The 27,960-nt window shown below is 32.0% G+C and overlaps 10 protein-coding genes across 10 annotated transcripts; 1 reads left to right on the top strand and 9 right to left on the bottom strand.

Annotated features, from left to right (window-relative positions):
• Positions 1–520: 520 nt before the first annotated feature.
• MCD4 (mannose-ethanolamine phosphotransferase MCD4) lies at positions 521–3,283 on the bottom strand (the record flags this gene model as incomplete). The annotated part of the gene is made up of 1 exon (XM_003683747.1): positions 521–3,283. One exon carries the CDS (start codon positions 3,281–3,283, stop codon positions 521–523), a length of 2,763 nt encoding a protein of 920 aa, XP_003683795.1.
• A 443-nt stretch (positions 3,284–3,726) lies between these two features.
• Positions 3,727–5,205, bottom strand: JJJ2 (Jjj2p; the record flags this gene model as incomplete). The annotated part of the gene is made up of 1 exon (XM_003683748.1): positions 3,727–5,205. The coding sequence occupies one exon, from the start codon at positions 5,203–5,205 to the stop codon at positions 3,727–3,729; it is 1,479 nt and encodes a 492-aa protein (XP_003683796.1).
• A 493-nt stretch (positions 5,206–5,698) lies between these two features.
• Positions 5,699–6,532, bottom strand: TPHA0A02820 (uncharacterized protein; the record flags this gene model as incomplete). Its single annotated transcript, XM_003683749.1, has 1 exon — positions 5,699–6,532. One exon carries the CDS (start codon positions 6,530–6,532, stop codon positions 5,699–5,701), a length of 834 nt encoding a protein of 277 aa, XP_003683797.1.
• Positions 6,533–9,169: 2,637 nt separating this feature from the next.
• Positions 9,170–10,120, top strand: TPHA0A02830 (uncharacterized protein; the record flags this gene model as incomplete). Its single annotated transcript, XM_003683750.1, has 1 exon — positions 9,170–10,120. One exon carries the CDS (start codon positions 9,170–9,172, stop codon positions 10,118–10,120), a length of 951 nt encoding a protein of 316 aa, XP_003683798.1.
• A 576-nt stretch (positions 10,121–10,696) lies between these two features.
• Positions 10,697–11,938, bottom strand: TPHA0A02840 (uncharacterized protein; the record flags this gene model as incomplete). The annotated part of the gene is made up of 1 exon (XM_003683751.1): positions 10,697–11,938. One exon carries the CDS (start codon positions 11,936–11,938, stop codon positions 10,697–10,699), a length of 1,242 nt encoding a protein of 413 aa, XP_003683799.1.
• Positions 11,939–13,093: 1,155 nt separating this feature from the next.
• FAR1 (cyclin-dependent protein serine/threonine kinase inhibiting protein FAR1) lies at positions 13,094–15,619 on the bottom strand (the record flags this gene model as incomplete). Its single annotated transcript, XM_003683752.1, has 1 exon — positions 13,094–15,619. One exon carries the CDS (start codon positions 15,617–15,619, stop codon positions 13,094–13,096), a length of 2,526 nt encoding a protein of 841 aa, XP_003683800.1.
• Positions 15,620–16,638: 1,019 nt separating this feature from the next.
• FBP26 (fructose-2,6-bisphosphatase) lies at positions 16,639–17,997 on the bottom strand (the record flags this gene model as incomplete). Its single annotated transcript, XM_003683753.1, has 1 exon — positions 16,639–17,997. One exon carries the CDS (start codon positions 17,995–17,997, stop codon positions 16,639–16,641), a length of 1,359 nt encoding a protein of 452 aa, XP_003683801.1.
• Positions 17,998–18,682: 685 nt separating this feature from the next.
• Positions 18,683–21,274, bottom strand: VPS35 (retromer subunit VPS35; the record flags this gene model as incomplete). Its single annotated transcript, XM_003683754.1, has 1 exon — positions 18,683–21,274. One exon carries the CDS (start codon positions 21,272–21,274, stop codon positions 18,683–18,685), a length of 2,592 nt encoding a protein of 863 aa, XP_003683802.1.
• A 555-nt stretch (positions 21,275–21,829) lies between these two features.
• On the bottom strand, positions 21,830–23,452 carry INO1 (inositol-3-phosphate synthase INO1; the record flags this gene model as incomplete). Its single annotated transcript, XM_003683755.1, has 1 exon — positions 21,830–23,452. The coding sequence occupies one exon, from the start codon at positions 23,450–23,452 to the stop codon at positions 21,830–21,832; it is 1,623 nt and encodes a 540-aa protein (XP_003683803.1).
• A 1,592-nt stretch (positions 23,453–25,044) lies between these two features.
• OAF3 (Oaf3p) lies at positions 25,045–27,831 on the bottom strand (the record flags this gene model as incomplete). Its single annotated transcript, XM_003683756.1, has 1 exon — positions 25,045–27,831. One exon carries the CDS (start codon positions 27,829–27,831, stop codon positions 25,045–25,047), a length of 2,787 nt encoding a protein of 928 aa, XP_003683804.1.
• Positions 27,832–27,960: the final 129 nt, after the last annotated feature.

Genomic DNA, 27,960 nt, shown 5'->3' on the forward strand with positions numbered 1-27,960 from the left:
TAATTTATTCCTTATGATTTAATCTCTATCTAAGGCCTTAGGTGGAATATGACTACACCCGAATACTTTTTCGGTCCAGCTTTTCCATTATAAAATGTGTCTTTGATAATTAAATATCATAAAAGGATTGATAAGATTAAAAATATTAGCTAATTTACTAGATATACAGAGAGATTAAACTAGAGTATACGATGATTGAGTTGCATAAACTACTTCTGAGGTCGACATTATATATACTTTGTATCAAAATGGGAACATAGCTACTAGACCTATAAAATAATGAGATAAACTTGAGGAAACAAGGGAAATATTTATGTATTGTGAGGTTACGCCTAAAACTTGTAAAATAACATTTGTCTTCCGTCCCTCAAATGTAATAATGTTTTCTTATATGTTGATAACAAAAACTATGATGGCTATGTCGCTTATGTTGGTAAAGTTACAAATGTCTATCATGAAGTTATTTTAAATATAAATGTTTATAAAGTTACTAAAAATGTAAAACTGTCTTGTTTGATCTTTAATTTTTCTTTTTTCCTTCAGTTACTGGTCTTTCGATAGTAACGTTCTTCAATAAGATATGACTAACAATTTCCAGAACTAGCATAAACAAAGAAGAAAGAATTGCTAAACAGTAATTTGAGATCGTCATGCCGATATCTAACCATGAGCCATCTGTCTTGACTAGATAAAATAGGTTTAATGACAACATATCACTTGAAGAAATGATTAATGTTGAAATTGCATAATCTTTGATTTGAAGTTTTTGATTAAGAATACCTAAACCAATTGATAATAATAAATATGGAATTAACAATTTCAACATTAATAGGGCACCCATTAAGAAAGGATCAAAGATGGGTGTTAACCTATAAACAGAGTCTAATGAAAATGATGAAATAGAGGAAACGTTGCCAGTACCAAAGAATGCAACTTGTAATAAGAAAAATCCAATCACTGAAACTCTTAGTAATTGCAACCAGTTATTTTGTTTGTATGTTACTTTGATATATGATTCGATTTCGATCCATTGAATAATATAGCAAGTAAAAAAGAAATAAAATAATGCCTCGAACGATATACTTAGAATAATAAAAGTGGGAGCAAACATTAAATAAATCAGTAATAATCTAACACGATAATCATTCACTGGATGTCTGTAATGCATAAATGGACAAACTATTAAAGTTACAAATAATGAAATCCATCCACCAATTTGTGCATCACGAGGTAAACCTTCTCTCAATTGAAGAGATGTGGCAGATTTATTAGAAATGAGACAGCTCAGGGCAACCAGCACGATTTGGAAAATAAACAGATTTGTAGAGTAGCTGCTTAGTAATTTCTTGACTTTATGTAAGCCATAAATACCACTAATGATTATTAGAACTGCTGCTGTATTTATTTGATTTAGGTCTTCAATTTTAACTGCATCAAAAGTAGTAAATGTTGAGATACAAGCACTAGTTATAATCCATCCCAAATTAGTATAAATACCGTTTACACCACATGCTAGTGGGTAAAAGGCTAGTATATTAAAGATTACTGAAAAAATCCAACGATGTAAAAATCCATAAACAATCCCTTCATAAATTAATATTATTGCCATTGAGATTAGAATTTTATAGGAAGTTGAAATACCATTGAAGAATTCCTTTATACCCGTTTTTAATACCATTTTCATAGTAACAATTTGACTCCAGAAAAAGAGAGGGAATAACAGATACATGTAGTAATTGAATGGTGAACGCTGGTAGTATAAAATGTAATATAATATAATACCTGTTGTGGTGAAAAATAGTAAATTAATAATTGAAGTGGAATAAATACCATTGCTTTTGTTTAGGATGAATAATCTTAAGAATAAACTAAATGCATAAACAATCCATCCAATAAAACCCATTGTGACAATTGATCTGATAAATATCCAGTTATATGTCGTTAAATATTGTAGACCCTCGAGGGTAATAGTGATTAATTCTTCGATCAATTCGATTGCATCTTTTTCTAGATTAATTTCTCCTGCTTCTATATTTGAAATTAATTGATTAATTTCTTGTAAGTACATGTGATAGGACTTTTCCTGAAATTTATAGTATTCTTTATATATAAACTGTGAATCTATAATTTCTGCTTCTTTTACAATATACTGTTCCAAAATACTTTTTGCATTATTTAATAAAGAATGCATTTTCTTCCCTTCTTCTCCGTCAATAAATGATATTGGTAACTCTCCTACGGAATTAGCTGGATAATTTGTACCAATTAGGTAAGACATTAACGAAGCAATGTCAGCTTGTTTAACATCGTTACGTTTGATGTAGTCAAATCCCCAGCTTTCGGTGTAATTATTAACTATTGGATATTGATGTTTTTCTGGTTTATTGATACCAGCACCCCAAGCAACTAAGGGAGTTCTAGTATTGTTAGGGTGTCCATCACCATGAGAGCCAAATGCACTCATACCATGATCAGCTGTAAAAACAAATGCAGTTTGATCATCTCCAAAAAAATCATTTACTTTTTCTACCAGTTGTGAAATTTGCATGTCAATATATTTAACATTATCATAATATTCTGCAGAATATGGCCTGTATGAATGACCAGCAGTATCACAACCTAATAAATGTAAAAAGAAACAGTTACCATCTTGTTTTATTTGTTCATTTAAATCACTATCTAGTGTTGCATTCTTGAATAATTCATTTACATGATCGAAGACAAAGGCATCTAACTCAAGTGATGATTGAGAAAAATCTTCAAATTCATGGCCATACATCCAAGCATCTATTTTATTGGGATCTGATGCACCTTGTTTAAACATAGGTAAAATGTCAGGAGAACCAAATGAATAAGTATGGTTTGTTTGGTTAAAAAAACTATCGAAATTTACAGGATTTTCTTTCCAACCTTTTGTTACTGCACTAACATCTTCGTAAAAGCCAGCTATCATGGCGACATGCCCAGGCCTAGATTCGGTCGGCATTCTAGTATGTGAGATACCATAAGTACCATTATTTAAAACGATTGATCTTATATATGGGGCTAAGTATGCAGTTTCACCACTAACTGGGTGTGTAATTAAATCAAAAGTTGTATCAGCACGTAAACCATCACCAACAATTAAAAATAACCTTTTAGCTGGAGGGGCATCTGTACTACGATAATATGACATACCATGAACTAGAGGTGATACAAAATAAATATCAAAGATAGACCATAGGTAGAAAAGGTGGAAGAATATACCAACAATAATCAATGTTGTTCTTGGATTTCTCAACATGATATATAGTTGGTGAAAATGTTATGGTAAAGGCCGGTATAACAAAATATCTGTACCGAATTAAATTACTGTTCCCTTACTTATATGTTGTGTTTTGATTGCCCTTAACGTTTAATGCAACCAATTGATATTATTTTATAAGAATGTTTATTTAATATATATATAATATATATTATTACTTGAAGATTCGTTAATTGATCTCGGCTTATAAAAGATAATTATTACGCGACAAAGTAACTTTATAAAAGCATGACAAAGGTTAATTTAAATATGACTTGAAAGGTACATTTACAACTTATATATACTACACTATGGATTGTTTTAATTAATAAAAAAGATAGTTAACAATAGGGAGATATTGCTATTGTCATTGCTCATTTAACGACCAATACTGTGGATATAGTTGAAAGTCTTTAATCCTTTTCCTCTTTAAAAATGCAATGTTAAATTATTTGATAAATCTTTACAAATGCATCATGCTGTTTTTTATTTATATCATGCAAAATATTCGATAACTCAACATCAGAGTATTTATCCTGAAAAGCTTCTCTAAAGTTCATATCCTGTTCAAAGATATTATTTATATTGGAATTCAAATCATTCAATAATCTGCTATTCATTTTTGAGATTATGTTAGATTTCAGTCTGTTTGAATTATGAATGTAATTCTTGAATTTATTGACTTCGTACTCTTTGTTGATAATACTGTTGTCATTAAGTGATAATTCAAATGTAGGAACGGTTAAATTTGAAAGATGTTTAAATTCTTCATTGCTATTTAAGCTTGTGTTCAATTCAGAAAGTATAGAATCGAAATTATGCTTTTCAATTTTTAATTTCTTTGATACTGGGCTTTCCATTAAACTACGTCTAATATCATTCATATCAAACGTTACATCACCAATTTTTGGCAGAACAGATTCAAGTTCAGTTAACTTGATACTGTTGGATTTCTTCCTTTTTGTTCTAACCTCCTGGAATTCATGTTTATGTGCGTCGTCACTGTTTAATTTAAAATTATTAGAATTCATGTTATCCATCTTAGGATGCAGATTGTTACCATTTTGATCTTGTAAATTGATCTTGTGTAACTCTTGTCTAATCTGTTTAATCCCTAAATCGTCTAGGCTATCAAATGAAGATGATTTGTCACTATAAGGGTATATTTGTGGTCTTCTTATATTACATTGACCTGTTGGCTTAACTTTTGATGCCTTTTGAGTTGCTTTTTCTGCCCCTGAACGGGTCTTCTTTTTAGGTTTTGGGCTCCTTTCGTCTGCTGTATTATCTAGATCACTTAGTTTACGTAGCTTTGGATTTTCTTTTATATTATTGAAAGGCTCATCGATTTTACTATCTGATTTTGTATTTTTAGTAGCTGTACTCTCCTGTTTCGCTATTTTATCAGCATGTTCATGTTTACTCTCAGTTTCATTTTTTGTTGTGTTTCTCTTGAGATCTTCTTTCAAGTCCTGAGTCGTTTCAGGTTTATCTTTTTCATTCACTAAATTATCAACATATGGTCCAAACCCATAAGGCTGTTGTTCATAAGGTTTACTTTTCCTGACAGTATTCTTATTCGAGTTTTTATCGCCTCCTCTTTTATCTTCTGTGTGTTGTGTATTTGATTCTTTAGATTTGTTTACTGTATTACTGGTTTTCTTATCGTTATTTGATTGTTTGTAATTAGTATATAAACCTTTACGGTGTAAGGTAATATTATATTCTTCTCTTTCCTTAACATCTGATAAAATAGAATACGCATCTACTACAATTTTAAACAGTTCACTTGACTCATTGGATTTGGATTTATCAGGATGCAATTCTCTTGCTAGTTTCTTATAAGATTTCTTAATATCATTCAATGAAGCTGTAGGGGTTAATCCCAACACTGAATAATGTGTTGTTTTATCGATTTCCATTATAATAGCATGACACAGGTACCAAGTAGTGAGACAAATTTAACTATTTCATTACTTTTATCGATGTCTATTACTACTGTTTATAAGATATTTAATTTTGATTAATATATAGTTTCTATGTGTTTGTAAATTTATATATTTTCATTTAGAACATGTCATCGCAAAAAAATAATATTAATTCCATTTTATGATCGAAAGGCTTTTCGATTAAAGGGCGAACTGTCAATGCATGCCTTAAGTGACCATGGATTGTACAAGAAAGGCCATAATTGATTATTAAATATTGTATATATTAATAAAAAATTAAGTCTTAGAAATATTTTATTAGAATGATTGATTAGATATTTTATTTAAAAATTTGGAGTTAGAGAGTTAAAATCACAGATTATTTTTCTCCCGAACCCAATCCCAGTAATGTACAATGATTGTTTATATGCTATTAAAATGTTTTGATTGAATATGAACTTTATAATTGATGAAAAAGTCCGACCTTTTAACAACTGACTAAGTCAATAGCTTCCAAATGAACCGGAGAACATTGAGCACCGATGGATTCGTCGTATAAATTGTAGAAGTTACCGGATAGACATTGGTAGAAGACATCGGAGTCACCTAAAGCCAAGTTACCTTCTGGAGTGATAGACCAACCGGCGGCGTAGATAGCGCCAGCCTGTGGTGGTGGACCGTCGAATTGGAATTGTCTGTTGGCTACAATAGAACCGATTCTACCCTTGGAGTCAGTTAATTCACCTTTTTTGATGGTCATAGCTAAAGTGGAGTCATTTAGACAAGCTTCGGCAGTGACCGGGTTTGTAGATAAAGCACCACTGGCAGTAGAAGAAGTTGAAGCAGAGGTAGATTTAGAACCGACTAAAGTGGTAGTCTTTTCATTGGAAGCAGTAGTCATTGTAGTAGCTTGGATTTGACCGTCACCAATTTGAGAAACGGCGGCAGCAGTGGTCTTGGTGGTAGCTTGGATTTGACCGTCACCGATTTGAGAAACAGCAGCGGCGGTAGTCTTGGTGGTAGCTTGGATTTGACCGTCACCAATTTGAGAAACAGCAGCGGCGGTAGTCTTTGTAGTAGCTTGGATTTGACCGTCACCGATTTGGGAGACAGCAGCGGCTCTCTTAGCAACGGAAGAAGCAGCAGAAGCGATGCCAGTTGTAATTGGTTGAACGGCGATACCGAAAGATGAAGCATAATCAGTTAACCCACCAGAATAAGTAGCGGATGGAGTTAAAGTAGTCCAAGGCTCAGATGGAGCATAGACAGCCATGGCAGTGGTGGCTAAAGCAGCGGCAGTTATAGTCTTTTTGTATTGCATTTTTTTTGGTGCAGTAAATGTTGTAGTATTTTGTTTGTTTGTTGTTGTATATTTTATATAATAGTATATAATGTAGAATGGGAATTACAGTTAATTTGATCAATTGATAGAAAATACATGCCTCTTATATACAATTCAAGATCGACAAAGTGCCATTTCAAAATATAAGAAACAGGTTCAGCCATGTCTTCCATCAACTGTCAAATTACAGTTTCCCTTGATCTGTAAAAACAAAAAGACTGAACTAACTATGGCAACTTAACGCTGTTTCATTTTAATAAAGAGGACTAACATGCCAATAGGAGTCTAAGTTAAGCAAGCCACGCATGTACCCGTCAAGAAGAAAGTGATACAAAGCATCAAGATCTATTATCCAAATTCACCATCATACCATCTTCTTCTTTTACAAAGAGAAGGTGAAATACAATAAAGTCAAACCAGCCATTTTTTTAATATGAAGTTGATTTAAGGTACAGAGCCATGTGCCTTGAAACCTTTTTTTCACCATCAGCATCATTATATTTGTCAACCGTATTTAGAAATAATGGATACACAAAAGAAAAAGTTTAGCCATTCTAATTTTTGTGTCCACCGCGATCATCCAAGCCACGGAAGCGTTCCGTACATTAATTTCTCTTTTAGAAAATAGATATATATATATCGAAAAAGGCGGGTTCAGATCTCAAGCAAAAAATAAGTAATGTACGTATTTATGGTATACAATGTCTGTATGCGTGAATGAAATGTAATCTTTTGAACTCATTTATTGGTCACGTTTCTGGTCTTCATCAATAGAAAGTAATGAAAAGGTTAATGTACATATATATATAAGCTGTGTACAATTAGTCGGAACCGTCATAGAGCAGTAGAGGAGTACTAGCGTTACTTATGCTGTCCTCATTACGCCGTACTTATTATGATGGCTAGATATATAGTCCCAGTATCATTACTGTCACCATCACACAGTCAATAAGGGATTTCGGTCTTTAGTAATTTACAAATCAATTCCATCCGAATCAATTCTAGGAAGCATACCCATTTAGGTATAACAGTTAAATTGAAAATTAAATCTGTATTCTTTTGTTTCGGTTGAATCCACTACAAATCAATCGATCGCTCTTACCCTAATGGGAAATATGCATTCATAGTATTATTAATAGAGACAAACATGACCAACTTAGGTGTAATGCTAGGTAAAATTTAGTTTATCTGACAACGATGTCTGTACGTTTCGGATGACAAATGTAATTAAAGACCGAAATTATCGAAAAAATAAAACAAGTGGTGTGTTTGACGGAAAAATAGTGTTTCTATATTTAACATCAATTAGCGAACGACGAAAAACACGCACCCAAACATGTTTTTCAGTGGGATATCCTAATAAAACCCGAGATCAGTAAACTCGAGCACACACATACGCATATTTCTTACGAATATATAAAATAAAGACGGTCAGCTCTCATTGATACTCCCTGTTGTCACTAAGCTCTCTTCTCCCTTGCGAGAATCTCATGCATATCTGATTTTTTCCTAGTACGGTAAACATACAAACCAGTCGTTTGTCTCTCTGACCTCAGGTCAGAGAGACGGGAAGGAAGGGGAAAGGGGAACCACAGTGAACGATATCGTATAAACTAGTCCCATGGTTTTTTTTCGGTGCATACATTATTTACAGCTCAGCATCCCCCCTCAACATCATGAACAGATTTGTAATTACGTAAAGGCGAAGTGTTCCATGTGTTTCTTTTTGCTGCCCGCCGGTACGATAATTTGATACTAAATAAAGTGATATATATGTATTATTTATATTAAAACTCTATCAGTATACCATGTGAGGGTGTTCCTACACCATTAGAAAACCATTTGCAAGTTAAATTTAGCAAAGAGAGACCCGTCGCCCTCTTGCCCTTTGTACTGTATTGCCCACTACGTTGGTTGCTCGAGTTAGCACGTCTCTCTTTTCATTAATACGTAATAGTTAGTATACCCAAATCCCCTCAAAAATATACAGACATCACAATATCCATTTCGTTAACATTTCAGTTGTGGTAGCTGCCAGCTTTCGATTTATCCCGCAATACTCAACATGATAACCTCTCTTTTATGTGGAAATCCATTTTTAACCATCCATCATCTTCAAACTATATCCATTAACGATCCTTTTCTAGTAATATCTAGTTAATTAATTGCAATTGTCTTTCCCTTTTTTATTATTGAAGTTAAAAATAGAATATATCTTAAATGGACTTTATGTTCTTTTAAAGATATAATCGATCTATAGTCATAACACTGTTGATTCGCTATATGGCCACCTCGATAAAAATAGCAATAACTTTTCTATAATGTTGCTTTAATGCATCACTTATCCACAAAGATATCCTTATGTTACTGAATTAGGTCACACGCACTCCCTCTATTCTTGATAATTGATAAATATCTCTCAGTTCAATCATTCGAGTAATCTCTTTTCATAAACATATATAAACTACAACAATTTACAATGTAAGTCAATCTTGTTTGCTGTGTCTCTCTTATATAGATTTCATATACAATAAATAATAATAACAAACAGAACAATAGCTTCCCTTCTTACAGAGAAACGCATACCAACTACCCAAAAAAACGCACATATATAAAATGCAATACAAAAAGTCTCTAGCAACTGCTGCTTTAGCCACCACTGCCATGGCCGCCTATGCTCCATCTGAGCCTTGGACTACTTTAACTCCATCCGCTACTTATTCTGGTGGGTTAACTGATTATGCTTCAACTTTCGGTATCGCCGTTCAACCAATTACAACTGGCATCGCTTCTGCTGCTTCTTCCGTTGCTAAGAGAGCCGCTGCTGTCTCCCAAATTGGTGACGGTCAAATTCAAGCTACAACCAAGACCACTGCTGCCGCCGTTTCTCAAATTGGTGACGGTCAAATCCAAGCTACTACAAAGACTACTGCTGCCGCCGTTTCTCAAATTGGTGACGGTCAAATCCAAGCTACAACCAAGACTACCGCCGCTGCTGTTTCTCAAATTGGTGACGGTCAAATCCAAGCTACAACCAAGACTACCGCCGCTGCTGTTTCTCAAATTGGTGACGGTCAAATCCAAGCTACAACCAAGACTACCGCCGCTGCTGTTTCTCAAACTGGTGACGGTCAAATCCAAGCTACTACAAAGACTACTGCTGCCGCCGTTTCTCAAATCGCCGATGGTCAAGCCCAAGCCGCTTCTACTACTAACTCAGTCCATGGTGCGGCTGCCACTTCCGCCGCTGACCCAGTCGGTGCTGTCTCTTGTAAGACTGACGGTACTTTAGCTCTAACCATCAAAAAAGGTGAATTAACTGACTCCAAGGGTAGAATCGGTTCTATTGTAGCCAACAGACAATTCCAATTCGACGGTCCACCACCACAGGCTGGCGCTATCTACGCCGCCGGTTGGTCTATCACTCCAGAAGGTAACTTGGCTTTAGGTGACTCCGATGTCTTCTACCAATGTCTATCCGGTAACTTCTACAATTTATACGACGAATCCATCGGTGCTCAATGTTCTCCAGTTAAATTACAAGCCATTGATTTGATTGACTGTTAAATCAATTTCGTTATGTGATTATCAAAAAAAATTTTATCAGAGAAATCTCTTAATAACTAATTTTTCGCAGTTTTGCAAATTCTCTTTAAAAATAGCATTCATTCCTTAGCATTATCATACAAATTTTTGACTTCCATAAAAGTTAACTAGAATAAACTTTATCCCCCCTAACAGTATTTCAATGAATACTTTTTAGTTCGTAATTTCATTTCTAGATCATATAATTTATTTAATCTAAATCATTATTCATCATTTAAATTAACAATAGTTAATATTGCAATATATATCCTTTTTAAGTTGAGATACTCATTGATGGCGCTCTTACGGTTACATGAGTTTCATGCTTTGTCTCTACAAAAGTTCACCATATGAAAATAATCTGTAGAAACTGTTAAAGGAACTGATCATAAATTGGCTAAAGAAAAATAAAGCTCTTATCGTTTATTAAAAGGGGTATCTAAAGTATGTATAGTGCCATGAGAACACAGTGGCTTCTTAATTATAAAACGTAAAATTGAGTTAGGTTAAAATGTTTGTATTTGGGATAACGGATGTTATCACAAATCAATAATGCACCTAACAGTCAACGATGGAAACAATTTCTAACTTAACTTCGTTACATTGAGAACCAATGGATTGGTCATATAAGTTGTAGAAGTCACCGGATAGACATTGGTAGAAAGTGTCAGAGTTACCTAAAGCTAAGTAACCATCAGAAGTAACAGACCAACCAGCGGCGTAGATGGTACCAGCCTGTGGTGGTGGACCGTCGAATTGGAATTGTCTGTTAGCAACAATAGCACCGATTCTACCCTTGGAGTCAGTTAATTCACCACCATTTAATGATAAAGTTAAGGTACCGTCGTTTTTACAGGTGACAGCACCAACGGAGACATCGCTAGCAGAAACAGAAGATGTGGAAGAGGTAGAAGCAGAGGCTTTAGTAGAGCTGGATTTACTAGAAGCGTAGGTTGGAGATAAGGTAGAGGTGACCTTACCAGAAGTTTCAGAACCAATGCTGGTAGCAACAGATCTTGATAAACTAGAAGCAGCAGCCTTGGTAGAGGCTTCAACTTGACCGTCACCAATTTGAGAAACGGCGGCAGCAGTAGTCTTGGCAGAGGCGGCAGAAGCAGAAGCAGCAGAAGCAGCAGAAGCAGCAGAAGCAGCAGCAGCAGAAGCAGCAGATAACTTAATAGTAACTGGGGCTTGGATTTGACCATCGCTGATTTGAGTAACAGCAGACATAGTTGGTAAAGCACTGGTGGTAGTAACACCAGAAGCCTTGGAACTCTTAGTTTGTAAAATGGTAGTAGCACCCTTTACAGTTTCAGTTATAGTCGAGGTGTTGCCTTCAGTGGTGGTAGTAACCTTGTTAGTAGCTTGGGTGTTGGTAGCTTGAGTGTTGGTAGCCTTGGTGTTGGTAGCTTGAGTGTTGGTAGCCTTGGTGTTGGTAGCTTGAGTGTTGGTAGCCTTGGTGTTGGTAGCTTGAGTGTTAGTAGTGCTCTTTGTTTGAAGGATGGTGGTAGCTCTTTGGGAAGTTTCAGTAACAGTAGTTGTGATATCTTGACTTGTCTTAGCAGTGGCAGTGGTAACTGGAGCTTGAATTTGACCATCACCGATTTGGGAAACAGCAGCAGCTCTCTTAGCTAAAGCACCGACAGTTTGAACAGCAATACCGAAGGTGGATGGGTAGTCGGTGGCACCTAAGTAACCACCGGCTGGAGATAAAGTGGACCAGTTGTCACCTGGAACATAACTTTCAGCGGCAACAATAGAGGTTAAACCAGCAGCGATAGAAATTTTTTGAAGTTGCATTTTTAATAAGAACTTATTTGTATTTTTTTTGGTAAGTGTGAAACGAATGACTTAGGTATTTTATTTTTTATGTTAAATATTAAAGAGAAGAAGAAATGTTACAAGCAAGAAGGTTTGAAATTTAATGATATTTGATGAATATTATTTTACTATTCCTTATATATAATTATAAAAACTGATGTGTTTTTCGAAAGAGTTTATTAAAATTAGATTACAGTTCTAAAAGTAATAACTGTAAACAAACCAATGTGGCAAAACCTTGTCTTACCCCAAAAAGGTGCCTCTATTCAAGCAACCAGATCATATACACTCCCGAAAACTATAAACATGGTTATTAATAAATTCGAATATTTAATACCAATTAAAATTTCGTTTCGTGGCTGTCCCTAGTTGGAAGAGGAACACCACCTTTCACAAGCTATATTTAAAAGTAAAGTCAACAATAGTAAGTAACACTGAAGTCTAAATATAACTTATTGCTACCAAAATAGATCATATCTATGGATTAGGAAAGGGAACGTAAAGATTACTTCCGTTATTTTTAGTTTTTTCGAACGTATTTGTAAACAAAAAAACAACTAAAAGGTTTAAAAACAACTCAAAACGACAACAATAGCATCAAAAGTTCGCGTTTTCATTGTAAAACGCGTAGTTAAGGTTAACTAAGTCGGGAAACAATTTCGAATTATAACAACAAACAAACCTGTTTAAATCTCTATAAGTGCTGAGGGAATTAATAAATTAAACCGTAAGCTATTCTTGATTGTGTAGAGTATATAAAGATGGATATAAAATGGTAACGTTCGAAAGTAGTAGTTGCTGTACTTTTGTGGGTAGTCTAGTCCAATAAGCCATGATCGATGAAATAAAAGCAACCCTTTTAGAGTTACCGTGTTTTTACTGATATTCCATTGACTTATATAGGTATGAATCTCCCATTTAGTACAAATGGTTAAGTCTATAATCCACGGTTGTTTGTTTACTTTCTATTCTTATATCGCGAAAATACAGCTGACATCTTTGATTCTTCAAGCATGCAGTCAACATGAGCACCTGTATCATTATTAATTGTATTATTACTATGCTAGCTTAAATTTATTTAATATAATATCGGTTGAATATGTATATATATATACATTTAGAAGAGTGGGCTTATTATGCAGTAGAAGTAATTGTGAGGTTCTTCTGGACTTTTATTGTTCTCATTTGGTCTAAGTCAAACCATGTCAGTATCACTTTTCTGTCGGTTATTAGATCAGAGATGTTAGCAATTTCGTATTTACAGTATTTGATCTCACCTGAGGACATATTACCAAATCTGAATGTTTTGCCATCATTTATGTGAACAACGATATTTTGAAATTTCTTTCTATGCAGATCGTCAATGAAGTAATCCATTGACCTTTCTAAGGTCTTCAGACTCATGATCTGTACCTGGCAAGAAAAATCAATTTCTAATCTTTCTTCATATTTTTTAGCTAATCCATCTCTTCCTATCGAAGATGCATCATTTGCTAATATCAATACGTTCCTGGCAGAATTAGAAAGTCTCTCAGATTCGTGATCATCAGATGGAAGATCAAAATGATTAGCAGAGAGAAGTTTACACGAGGTTTCCAATGCTTTTAATATAATCTTATCATTATCTGAGAAAATCTCCTCATTGGTTATCTCCAGTTCTTCTATTATCTCCCGCCAGCCACACCATTCATTATTTATTAGACCTATATATTTGCCGGCTTCACTGATAATACCATCACCATCTTGTCCTAAGATTACCAATCCAAATTTATCGTCCGCATTCAACTTCGATAAAATGCCGTTTAGCATTTCAGTGAGCCGTTTCTTGTATTCAGTGATATCTCCTTTTGTAGAGACATTAATACAGACTATCAACTGAAGAGTTGTGTCATTATAATTCACAAGCCACTCCTTCCTCGCATCACCTCTAGCTTTAAGTTCAACCAAGTTTTTCTGTAAATCTTGCGATAATATGTCGAGGGCATTATGTGTTATAAATTGAGGTGGGATTTCTATGTGCTTTCCAGCATTTTCAATATAATATTTCCATTTGAGAGCAGTAGGGTTGATTTCATCTGTTAATGATTCACTATTACTGTTATTATTATTACTGCTATTACTATTACTATTATTACATCCTTCATCAAAACAAAAATATATTTCTGGTACCGAAGTACTCATTAGATCCATGATGACAGTGTCGTGATTTAACATTTTAGCCTGGAAAATCTGAGAAACAGGTAACTTACCTGACACTTTCATTTCAAAGTTATCAAATAAGATCAAATATTTAGTAAAATAGAGTACTGTAATCTTTGAATTCCAATTTTCTCCATCTTTAGAATATTTGACCTTATCAAACATAAGAAGTTCGCCATATGTTTCACGGAGATTTAATTGAGCTGTCACTTGCTTAACAATATCATCTTTTAGCTCATTAGTTGCCTCATCACTATATAGTATGTCTTCTTCTTCACTATCACCGAGGCTATCATTAAATTGTAACTTTAATTTGAAATTATCTGGAGTTTCAATTAGTTTTAAATCTACGTCTTTTTCTTGTCTGTCCTCAGTAATATCGAGAAGTTGATAGGTAGAAGGGTCTTCTGAATAATCTTTTATGACGCCTTTGATTAGATTAAACATAAATTGAGTGTCATCAGTGCCAGTTAGAATAGAGTTTCTCACAGTAGAATTAGCACTGATAAAACCATTAGTTGTAATATCGGCGGTTTGAATTAATTGATCATATGGAGTCTGTAGTGAAATTGAATTATTAGTAGGTGTTGTTGGATTTAACCATTGCTTTTTAATAGAAGTAGTAGACATTGGTACATTAAATGTTGGTGATTCTGCTATCAATGAATTCGAAACTAGTTTCTCCATAACATCTTCATCTTTTGGTAGAGAAGCTTCTAAACAAAAAGAACACTGAGGTGTTTTAGTTGATTTGCTGGTACTTGTAAAAACAGAGTTATAACATTCGTAATGAGAAACATGACCACAATCAAGTTCAATAACCTTTTCTCCGTTAAGCTTTAAACTCATACACTCTTCACAAATCGAACAATTTTGGACCTTAACAGCTTCAGAACGATTGGAAAAATTCCTACTACTACTTCTCTTAGCATTGAGTAAAAGAGTTGGTGATTCATCGGACATGAATTGGAGATCATCATCACCACCTATCACCATTTGATCAACACTTGTTATTTTTGTAGGCTCAAATAATCCTTTCAGTAAATTGCTATTCAATGGAGTAATGCCTTCGATTTTTTTACTGTTAGTAGTAAACATTAATGGTATTGGTGACAATAAGTTAACTGATTGCTGTGGTTGTGGACTAGATGTCAATGGGTTATATTTTTTTATTGACTTTTTTTTATTTGTCGATAAGTCGATTTTAAAGTCATTATTCAACTTTAAGGGAGGAGGTTTGTTAAGTTTCTTTGATTTTACACTTGAAGGTGGTGTTAATGGTTTTGGCGTTGTTATTTTATTCAAATTTTTATTAGGAGATTTTCTAATTACCTTTCCTGAAAGGCCCTTCATGAACTTTTGCTTATTAGAGCCAAAGACATCATGATGTATACTTGGAGGTGTATGCAAAACTTTTTCAGAGTTATTGGAAGCTCTACTTGGAGTTCTTAAAATATTCATTATGAAAAAATTTGGCTTCTTGTTTGGTTACTCTAGTATGTATCTATCGATATCATATCTCATTTTGAAGTATTACTGGCTATCAGATTACCTCTTGCCTTTTATATTTCAAGGCATTAACTCATTTATATATTAGACTTATGAAGCTAAACGAAAATCGCAGCAATTTCTTATCTGGGAAGTATTAATATAACCCGTGAAACAATGGAAATCTCTACTATCCTTTCATTTTGCGGTGCACTAAAAGAGATGAGTTATTAAAACATTAAAATAACATTTCAGTTTACTAGTGTCATTAAGTCAATAGTTTATAATTATACTCTATATTGTTACAATGGTCGCCTTATGCATGTATATTCTTTCATATCCGAAACTATAACTTTTCCTAATGGGACAATATTTTGACAAATCTGAAACATGGAAAATACATATAAGGAAAAAACTATATATATTTGAAACATTATAAAGAAAAGAAGGCACCCAACTAGATGGTTACCTGGTAGGAAAATATTAACATATTCCTATGACTGTCGAAATGCTTGTTAATTGATTGCAACGGTTGCGTAAATTTACTAATTGGTTTCATATAAAGTATACTGCTCTTATGTAGGTAAATGTGTTATATACGAGCGTAGTTAGACGAATTGGAATAAATGGAAGATTTTATATAGTCGAAGGCAAGCATGTTGTCCGTATGTTGTCTATACATCTAAATCTCTTTATGAATATCTTCCTCTTGTGTGCTGGCAAAGGATTTTAATTATCAAAGGTTTAAATACATTTTTTATGATATCAGAACACATTATATTAACCAACAATATCCAGTATTATTATGTTATTTGACTTCAACAACACGACAAGCATCATAGAATATTATTATATACTTTTGTGTATTTACTAGTAAAAAGTTTCATCGTTGTATTTTTAATGGGTGCAGTAATTTGGACAAGGTCCTTTATATTAAGTAAACCATTGCTTTTTTTCAATCAACGATTGCAGATTAACGAAGAAAAAAATCCTTATTTATCACCAGCGATAGAAGTGATAATGTCCCGAACGGATGCTTTGCTAGCTGTTACTGATTCTCCCAATTGACTTGTACCCTTCTCTTTGTATGTGCTAACTGCAGGAATATTTGCTTTTATTTTTGTTATCTTCGTTCCATAAGCTCTAGGCTCTAATTTCAATAATGTATGTAAAGGAATTGACATCCATGGAGATTCCTCCTGTGGAACATTCATATAATAGGCATATATACATCTTAAAACTGCTTGATGTGTAATGATTAATATATTATCTTGCCTCTCCAGTTCCATTATAATAGGCTCTAATCTAATCACAACATCTCTATATGATTCACCACCTCTATATCTATATTCATATTTGTCGTCATCTCTAGCTTTAAAATCATCCGGATATTTATCTTCTATCTCTTCATAAGTCATACCATCACATATACCAGCATCCAATTCATCCAATGCCTTCCACTGCAATTTCTTGTATGCTAAATATTGTGCAGTCTCATGAGTTCTCTTTAGTGTCGATGTCCATACTGTTAAATTTGCATCTCCTGCATTAGCTGTAACTAACTCTGGTAATTTCTGAGCATACTTAAGTCCTCTCTCTGATAAACACGAATCCCCTCCAATTTTTTGTTCCACATTGTACACAGATTCCCCATGTCTGGATAAATATATGCACCGAGGCTTCAAATGTAAATTCATGACATAAAATGCTATTCTACTTTCTGAATATGTCTTTATCCTATTAATAATTGCCTCTTGTGCACCGTTAACCAGTTTTATAAAGGTTAAATCCCCGTCAAGTTCAGAAGTCATGGTTTCATAATTCTTTTCATATTTTTGTAATTTTAATAGTATATTTTTAATAGCCATTTCTGGATCCTGTTCTGAATAATCTGGTGAAACCTTTCTAACTTCATTGATGTTACGTAATATAAAGCTTTCATCATCAGAATAACTTTCGATAAACATAGGTTCAATTTTATTAGCTTTCAATATTTCACAAATACCGGCTCTTCTCTCTCTAGTTGAATTGGTAGCATCCAATACAGCCACTACACCATCTTCTTCGCTAAACCATTTTAAAATATCTTTGATAGCATTATTTTCTGCTTGCTTCCTTATGACAAAATAATTATCATTGTCCATATCAAAAAAGTCTGGTGTTGGTTTCAGGGCACCTGCCTCTCTCCTATATTGACCAACATTGAACGATTTTGCATTTACCGATATCCATGATAGAAATCTTATAATCTTTTGGGCAATAAATGATTTACCCCTGGCAGGTAAACCTACCATGACAACACAAATTCTAGCATCCTCTGCACTTGTGATAGTTCGAACTGATTTAGGCATTTTTGTTTTCCAATTTGAACCTTATAATATTTTATTCCTCTTGACTAAAAATTCTTAAATGCAATATAATAATTTAAATGTGTTCTGAACTATTAAATCAAAGAATATCAAAGTTGTGACTTCTTATGTAAAGTAAACTCCTTATGAAACAGACTAAGTTAACCCAATTTCTTATTGTTAGCGGTAATTTAACTAATAGTGATACTATATGGTTTCTAAGTGACAGTTTTGTGATGAATAATAACTCTCGACTAAGTAGTTATATGATAAAAAAGGAAAAAAGAAATTATGCAGGTTGTAGATTAAATAGACAAAAATAAACTAGTATTAATAATGATTATTTGATACTTGCAGCACAAATAAATTAAATTTGATCTATGTTATCAAATATGGTGTGGACGGTATTCAATTTAACTTTTCTACTCTTTCTGTGTTTCAATTTGTCATATAATTTAATGATGTTATCACAAGTTCCTTTCCTATGCAGTTTTAATTCTTATAATTGTCTTTTATAAAAACATCCCTTTACGCCGAGAGTTCCTCATTTCTTAATGTGTTGTCTTCAATTTAATATCATTGAACGTCACGTGATTTTGATCAAACTAGCGGCACTAAATATGTTAATTTATATAATAATTAATATAACCATCAAACTTCGTTTAGAGAAGGTATTATTAATTAACAGTTAAATGTTTATAGAATTATAAGATTTATTTGTTTGTTTCTGAGATTCAATGTATTTTAATATCCTCGTAAACTGACTAATTGGGATATATATTTTGTCCTGGATTGATAATTCTTTAACAGGTTTAATATTATTGTGGTCAATGTGCTTGTTATTATTATTCACATCGTCGGAACTATTTACATCATTAATCGACGTAATTGGAATGTAGGAATTCCCAATACCCATAACCCATAATCCAATTTTATCAGCTCCGAGTTCACCATTCCTTTCAACATTAGCAAATTGGGTTGTAGTCATTTCTAATTCCAACGACTGTATAGTGTTCTGTATCAACGATATTAGTTGATTTATATAATTGAATCCAATGTGGGTTTCATTTTTTTCGTCAGTATCATAATAATATAAACAAATTTCTAAAATTTCTAACATTATTTGACTGCTCATTATATTATCCATTACCGAATCAGCTAATCTTAATGATTTTTGTAAACATTCCAATATTCTCTTTCCATCTTTAAAAAACTTATTATTAGACTTGATTTTGTCGGAGCTCATTATAGTCACTGATTTGCACCACCATAGATATGAGCAGCTGGAAATAGCACAACTTTGAGTTTGTTTTTTCAATAACTTGGATGCATCGACTACACATCTGATTGCTAAATCTTCATATACTTTATCTTCATTATTTAAAGATTTAGTTTTTTGCAATGATTGTATCAAAACCTTCAGTAAACTTATCTGGTCAAAGGATTTGTTGATAATCTTCTCTTCAAGTAATTCAAAAGCTTGTAAAAAGAAATCATTTGAAATGTCAACTAACATGAATTGATCCGCCAATGTTGCCGTATTTAAATACAATTTGTAGGCCATTTCGATTGAATCTTTGTCATCTTCCTTCGCTACCATTAAAATATCTCCTAAACATCTAGAAATATGTCGAAATAGCTGCTTTGATAAATTGTTATAATGTTGGCAGAAATCTGCGTTGGAGGAATACTTTCTCTCGATTACCTGGCATACCCTTACCAACTTCCATAGCTGATTTATAATTGATGGATAAACATTTACAATGAAATCATGATTGGAGTCATATATCCAATTTTTTATCTTTAAAGTAATTTCAAAAGAATTATTAAAGGTACCGGACTTAAATGACATAAAAATAAAATTTATTACCTTAGGAATAATATCTTTGGCGGCATCAATGTAATTTCCTTCTGAATCATCAAGCATGATTTTTGAGATTTTGAGTAAAGATTCGACTTGTGATGAAGAAGATATCGTCAATTGAGAATTTGAATTTACAACATTTGACAGCAAAGTTCCTATTATCTGTCCTTTAATTTCACGTGGTTGTAATTGCAGTAAATCGTAATACCATTTCGATGAAGAAGTTAAAACCTTGAAATAAAATTTTTCGTTGCATTTGACTCTTTTCAAATTAGAGAAAATCAAGAAATCAAAAAGAAGCTTGTGTTCTTCTTTCCCAATCTCAACATTACTGCCCTTTAGTTTTTTGTACAATAACTCAAAGTAACCATTTATGTTGTCTACTTTTTCTTCATCTACAGAGATATCCATAATGTTATTCAATAACGGTATGAAATCAGATAAAGGTAAAGAAGGTATTTTCTTGTTCAATTCATTTAGATAGTCCCAAAACACTTTAGTGTATTCAATTAATTGAATGTTAAATTTTTCTATCCCTTTATTTATTCTTCCAATTAAATAATCGACTATCTCACTAATAGATAAATCATGATTCAAAAGCAGAGTTGTTTCTAATAAAGATTCTATTGTATCCAAGTGAAAGCTAACTGGAAATACCTCCAAAATAACTTGGAAGATATATTTTTGAGCCATTACATCATTACATTTAATCAATTGCTGGTTCAATACAGGTAAAATATCTGATTTGTATTTCTCAATGTCACTATTCAATACGTTTGATAATTGTAATAATTGTAAACCAATAATAGCTCTAATATGTTCCCTATCTTTAATGTGTTGGATTCTCTCTTTTAGAAACCCTTGAAACTGTAACCTTATCCAGAGTTTATTACATTCGATAAAATTGGTCATTATAAAATCGCATTTGAAGCTTAAATCTACTTCTTTGAATTCTTCTGTGAGAAATACAGGGGTAATATTATTAGAAATGTAATATCTCAAAAATATACCTCTTATTGGATCTTGCTCACCTCTGGTCATTTCAGCTAAATCCTTAAGGATTTCAATTCTATATTCAGGGTTGGATTTCAAAAAACACTTACCTACAGTTATTAACAGATATAATCTAGGTAAAATATTTCCGGTATATTGGATAATCGTATAAACTTCATTTAAATCAACCTTGTTCGTTTTTTGAGCTTCAGTTAAATATCTCGAAAGTACAGATAAACATTTTTCATCAATTAAAGTATAAAATTCGAAATATAGAGGTAGTGGTATATGGCTAGATCTCAGAATTTTCAAAGCTTTTGCACAATGTCTTATTGCTTCAATTAATAGATCATTTTTTAATGCTCTACTCACCAGAACACCTTGTTCCTTTATATCAAAGACAATCTCTTTTTTCGATACCATGTAGTTTATGCAATTAATTTGAAGTTATTGATCTGGATTACCTTATGAAACGAATAGTAGATGTAAAATTAACTCAAGGGCAAGTTTCAATGTTAGTCAGATATGTTTTATTAAAGCACAATGAACTATCTCCTATTTCATATATGTTATAAAATTATTTGTTAAAGTTAAATTCTTATTTCAATTTTTTGTTAACCCTGAAATTTGAACTGGAGTGTGTAATTTATCTTTTTTACAATTCTAACGCCCATCTGGAAAAATAATATTTACCTTTTGGTCACTTCCTGAGACTTAACGAATTTTAACGGAAGAAAAAATATTATTAAGATCAATGTGGGAACATTCAGCACAAGAAGCGGCAATATACTTGGTTAAATTAAGTCGCACTAAACTACAATATAAAATGGTTTATTTCAAGAAGAAACATTAAATATAGTTAATTTTAAAGTTCATTATGACATACAATAGCCTTATATAATAAAACTGGATATATTTTGTAAATCTTTATTACATATTTCTTTTTTTAAAAAAATATTGTAAAAAACCCATAGGTGTTTAAATCAATCTTTCTTCGAATCTTAAATCATCTAATGGTGGTAAGCCAATTAATAATCTTAAAAAGTTTTCTAAAGCGGCTCTTTGTTTCATTAAACCATTTATTGGCTTAAAACCTGGTCTAGTTAATGGTGCCTTTAACCAGTAACTCAATAGGGTCAATACCGGATAGAATTGTTCGTAATCAGTAGCACCTTCACCTAATTTTTTATAAGTAACTCTGGTACAAAATTCTGTCATAACTAACAAATCTATAATTAAAGGAGTAGCTAATAAAGAGTCTTCACACACGTTGTGAATTGAAATTCTGTTATGGCCACCTAGCATCAATTCACTGTAATATTCATCCATAGCAACCTTAGAATCGCCAACTGCATTTAAATATTTAATGACAATACAGTGATCAATAGTCTTACCAACTTTATCATTAAATAAGATTTGATTGGATTCAATCATATCGTCACAAACACCTCTCTTTGAGATCTCTTTTGATTTAAATTGCATTGGAGAAGATAAGTTGAAACCATCATTGTTACCCAAATGATTATAAGAAGCAATGGATAACGGTTTAATACCGGCATCCACCAAAAATTGCGCTAAAACTGATTTCATTTTTGTTTGACCTGATTTAAAATCATCACCAGCAATGAATGAATGCTCTCTTTCAGCTAAGTCAATCACACCTGGCACAAATGTATTCTGTGGGGAACCATTAATGTAAGGTACACCTTCTAAAATAGAAGCGACAGCAAAAATAGTGGATGGAGAAACTTCACTATGATCATTTTTGATAGCGTTTAATAAGTTGTCAGCATTATCATTGACACCGGCTTCAATAGTAGAGTAACGTTCAGTGTTAGCCGTCCATAAAACAATGACTTTATCCAAGTTATTCTCTTTCTTGAAGTTTCTAATATCATCTCGAATTTGCTCAACGTGCGACCACTTGTTCTTTGTTAAACCATCCAAAGATAATGGATCTTTGTTACCTTCGGCTTCAGATTTTCTATTGAAACAGTGATTGGCTCTTTCATTTTGATTCAAAGCAATGAAGTCTGGATAGTAAATGGATTTTAGAGGTTTGATTTTTTCCATTTCATCCTTTAATTGCATTTGTAAGTCATGCTCTAAAACACATGCCCTTTGCATAGCTTCGAAACAATTTAAATCACTAATATCCCACCCAGTAATAACAAAATCATTTGGATTACTTAAAGGAAGAATATCAGTAAATGGAACATATATTTCGTCATTTGTCTTAGGATCAATACCTAACTTAATTGTAGATGATTGAGTAACAGAACCGTAATAGTTAGCTTTCTTCAAACCTTTAAAATTTTTCGAATAAAATTCAAGGTTGTTTTTATTTGCCAAAACCGACGCCAACAAAGTAGTACCATTATTACCACCTAAACCTACCAACATAATACCTAGCTTTGGTAAATTCAAATCAACATTAAATTCATAATCTTTCTTTACAGTGTCAACTATATAAGAATTTGTAGAGTCATTTTTAGTAACTAAATTACTAGTATAAGTATACTTTGATTTTAATGTATTTCCTTCAATGGTACATTTATCATTGTTAACAATAATTTTTGGTTCGAAAGCAGGTAGTGTCATCTTATTATTACGATTAATCCTTTACCGTCGTTCTGTAATGATGTGTGATACTTTACTCTCTCAATGAAGATCTACAATATATACAATGGAATTGAAGTGGACTCAAAAGTAGTTCTATTATATTTATTCCAATTAATTGATAAATATATATGCTATTTATATTAATAGTTTTAAACAATATATCATTATAAAATAATTTACAACAAATATATCTCAAGGAGAAAATACTTTGAACTGCATGTGAAAATTATAATTGATCTGTTACGTAAGATCCTTGTGTCTGATTTGAATATGGTTATTATTTTTTAATTATTGTTAATCATACCGTAATTTTATTTATTTATTTACTGACTGTTATACTTTTGAATTCACCTTCGAAAAATTAATATTTTTGATTTCATCGTTTCTACCTGAATTACTTCTTAATTTCATTCTCATTTTACTTTTACTCTTAATTCCAACAACCTTTAAAGTGTTGAATGAACACAAAACTGTATACATCATGACTGTTAAAGTTAGTCGAGATCCCGCAAAAGCGTTTATATAATTTATTTATAAATTACATAAAGCTATATGTGTTATAAATGTGTGCGCTCTGTGACCGTTTCTATGAGAATGTGAAAATTATAATCAAAATATTCAACACTTTTTACTTTTTAAAAACACCTTAAACAAAGATTACCTTAAAAGGGTTCTTTTAAACTTTTTTGAGACACAGTCATTGCATTTATATGGCTTCGGCGGCTAAAAAAAGAAAAAAAACAACTGCAACATTAAAACCGAGTTTGTTTTGTGATATTTTCGTGTCCTTCTTTCGTCTTTGTGACATTTTAATTCGCGGGTGACTGAAAAACACAAACAAGCAACCTGATTTACAAAAATAAATTACGAGCGGGCTTATTAAGAGTTCTATGGCATGTGAAATTTATAAATGTTCTTCTTTTTGAATTATCAATTCTTTTCTATGATTAAAACAATAATCAGCGTAGAAAGGATAAATTATCCCTAGTTTATAAGTTTTATATCGTACATGATATATATTATGATTCAAGTGTCATCACATACATTACACCCTTTTAGGAAAATTTCCAACAATTAAAAGGATTTTCTTCAATTACCTCATTAAAACATGATTAATTTAATTTAATACTCAAATGCCAGTACTAGTTTATTATCGTTCGATATTAACAAAGCTATATGTAGGAATCTAGAATTAATAGACTTTGTTTATTAAGAACAAGATAATAAACAATCTTATAAAAATCAGGTAGAAGACATATTTATTTTGTGTTTGTTATATATTTTTATTGAGTTTCCTTTTTTCTTCTGCTGTTTTTTCTGAGGACAATAAATAAATCATGTACTCAGTTACCGATTTATTTAAAACCCGCTCTACGGAAGTTTATATTTTAATGTATTCTCTTTTCAAAAACGAATGATAGGTCGAGATATAATTTTCACATGCTCACTTTAGATCGGCTGGTAATAAATTTATAAAGATTAAAAATGAGTATAATAACCTTTAATGAAATATAATTAAAAGCATTAATACGTATATATATGTATATAACTTTATCTAACAAACTGTTCCTCTAGAAAAATGTTAAGATATCAATTGGCTCGAATAATTCATTAATAAAAACGTTCATTTCTTGGTCTTGATCCACATTAGAAGAACTATAACTAGTTATATTGTTAATGGTAATGTCCATATTATCTATTCCAAGATTCTCTATCTCTACGTTCAAAGGACCATTAGTATCTTTCTCCCCATTAATAATCTTCGTGTTTGATATTGGTCCACAACTATAATTTAATTTTGCATCATTATAAATCGTTAAAAATATATTGAATGGATAAAACGATGAACATTCAGTCATATCTTTAACAGTATTCCTATAATACTCAATATCTCCTTCATACACTAATTTGTTTTCTGTTATAGTTAATAGTAATTCAGTCATGATCTTCTTATCATTTATATAAGGAAGTTTTTCAGTTAATAACATAGTATCATTATAATAAACGGCTGTGGTATTATGTTTTTCCGCTTTATAATTTAAATAAGCAATTATAAGTTCGAAATTTTTTGTGAAACTTTCTTTCTCACCATTGGATTTATTGGTACCAAACATTTTATAAGATATCTTCGCATTAAACATTGAACGAAATGAACGGTAGTAATCATATGCAAATTCATTGAAGTATAACGTGCATACTCCAAAAAATATTTTTATTAGTGTATATCGATCACATATACATTTGTTACCGTTTTCAATATTGTCTTCGATTTTCTCTGGTAATCTGATAATTAAACATTGTAAAATGACGGAAATTACTTTATTCAATATAATTTCAATGCATTTGTTAAGATAGAATTTAGTGTACTTGAATTTTAAATTCGTCTTCTGACCATGGAAGTAATTATAACATATGTTGATCATTTCTATCGCTAGAATAAATAATTTGTTCATTGTGTCATTTTTTAATATTATATCGTTGTTTAATTCAAACCAAATTAATTGACTGTAGGTAAAGTTCATGCGAAATTGTTTGATTAATAAATTTAATTCAAAATCTAATTCCTCACAGTTATTGATGTTGTAACGAACCTCAATATTTTCTATCAATATTTTAATATTATTTATCAATTCTTCAATTTTTTTATAGTTTACTTTAGTGTAATTTTCATGAAGATAATTGTTCAGTTTAAATAAAAGAGTATCGACAGCCATCATTCTAAGATACCAACAGTTGTCGCCGTTCTCTTCAAATTTATTTAAACCAATTGAAGCTAAAATGTTATCGTTTAAAGAATATGAATTACCTATAGTGAATTCAACTCCAGTTAATAAAAGTGCTTTTCTGTCTAAATATAACACATATGCCCATATTTTTTTATAAAGTAAATTGTATATATTTCGATTAGTCAACCTCGGCCTGCAATCGTTATGAACTTTCATATAATCTGGATCATATAATATTATGTCCCACGATACACCAATTTCTTTACAATGGGAAACTATAAGTGAATGAAGAATCTGAGATTGTTCAAGTTCTTGGCCTTCCCCTAATTCTGGCGAAATCCAGTAATAGAATCGTAATAACAACAGATTAATTAATTCAAAAAGTGTACTCTTTCTTAATAGCTTATTTCTAAATATTAGAGCTGTAACAATTGAAATATATTTCTCCATTCTCATTTCCAATATAGTATTATCAATATAATTTCGGCGTTGTGATTCTCCTATATCAGATGAATTATTATTCGATTGTCCAATACTGTATTTAATAGAAATCTGACAAATCCTTGATATTAGTAATACAATACAATAAAATATATGATCAAACTGTTTAATACTAGCGCTTTTAGACCCAACCCTTTCGTATAATAATATAACTTCATCTTTAAGAATCTGACAATCAAGAACAGGTATCAACTTAAGAATATACTTCTCAAAGAAAGGTAAAATGATTTCAATGAAATTTACTTTATTTGGCATATTGTTCTCCATAAATTCATTGAGATTTGAAAATCCATTTAAAATATCGTCATTGTCCCATTTTCGACTGGTACCATATTTATCAATCAAATTTTTATATATAAGCTGATGGTTCGTATAACTGGTTTTATTAGAAGATGTCATTCCTTCAAAAACGTCCATCTTGCTAAATGATTTTGGAAGGTCCTTTGAAGTCACTGATATTTCATTGACCTTTAAGTTATGTAAATTTTTATCATAATTTACAGCTGTGACAGTATTTTCTAGATTGTTTGAACCATTTTCAACTTGAAATTCTATAGAATCACTTTTTTGATTATCCTTTTTATATGCTTTAACCGTTTTTCTAACAATTATTGATCTAAATGTGGTAAAAATATCTGCATACCTATCCTGTCTTATCATTGACAAATTACTATAGATGGAGTGCTGGTGAAAGGAAGATCGTTTAAACACTGATGTTTTACCAAATGGAGCCAAATTCAAATAAGAGCGTTGTTCATTTGCATACCAACCCATTGTAGTTGACGTTTCTGTTGAAATATTGGTCAGGTCAGATAGCATATCCATGTCAGTTCCGTTCACGTTATCTGTGATATCATTCACATCATCATTCATTAAACTGTTAGAATCTTCTTCTCCTTTCTTAGAACTTACGTTATTAAAACCATATTCTGCTAACGCCGTCTCTGTATCTTGCTTTAATGAAACTTTGTGGATATACGTACATGTGTCATCTTTCCCTGTAGATTGACAAGTCCCACATGGTAGGTTTCTATCGCATTTAGTCTTCTTCTTTTTACAATTGGTACATACTACACTGATTCTATTCCTTCTTTTTGGATAAATTGGAAGCGTTTTATTAACATTGGACATTCTTTAAATTCTTGATATCTTTATGGCGAGAATGTTTTGGGATTTTGAATAAAATTACCCATGAAGGGATGATGTACTAGTTTAGGGGACTTGTAACTTACAGTTCTGGTAGCTATAATGCATATAACT

The sequence above is a fragment of the Tetrapisispora phaffii genome, chromosome 1, assembly GCF_000236905.1.
Source record: "Tetrapisispora phaffii CBS 4417 chromosome 1, complete genome".
Lineage (NCBI taxonomy): Eukaryota > Fungi > Ascomycota > Saccharomycetes > Saccharomycetales > Saccharomycetaceae > Tetrapisispora > Tetrapisispora phaffii.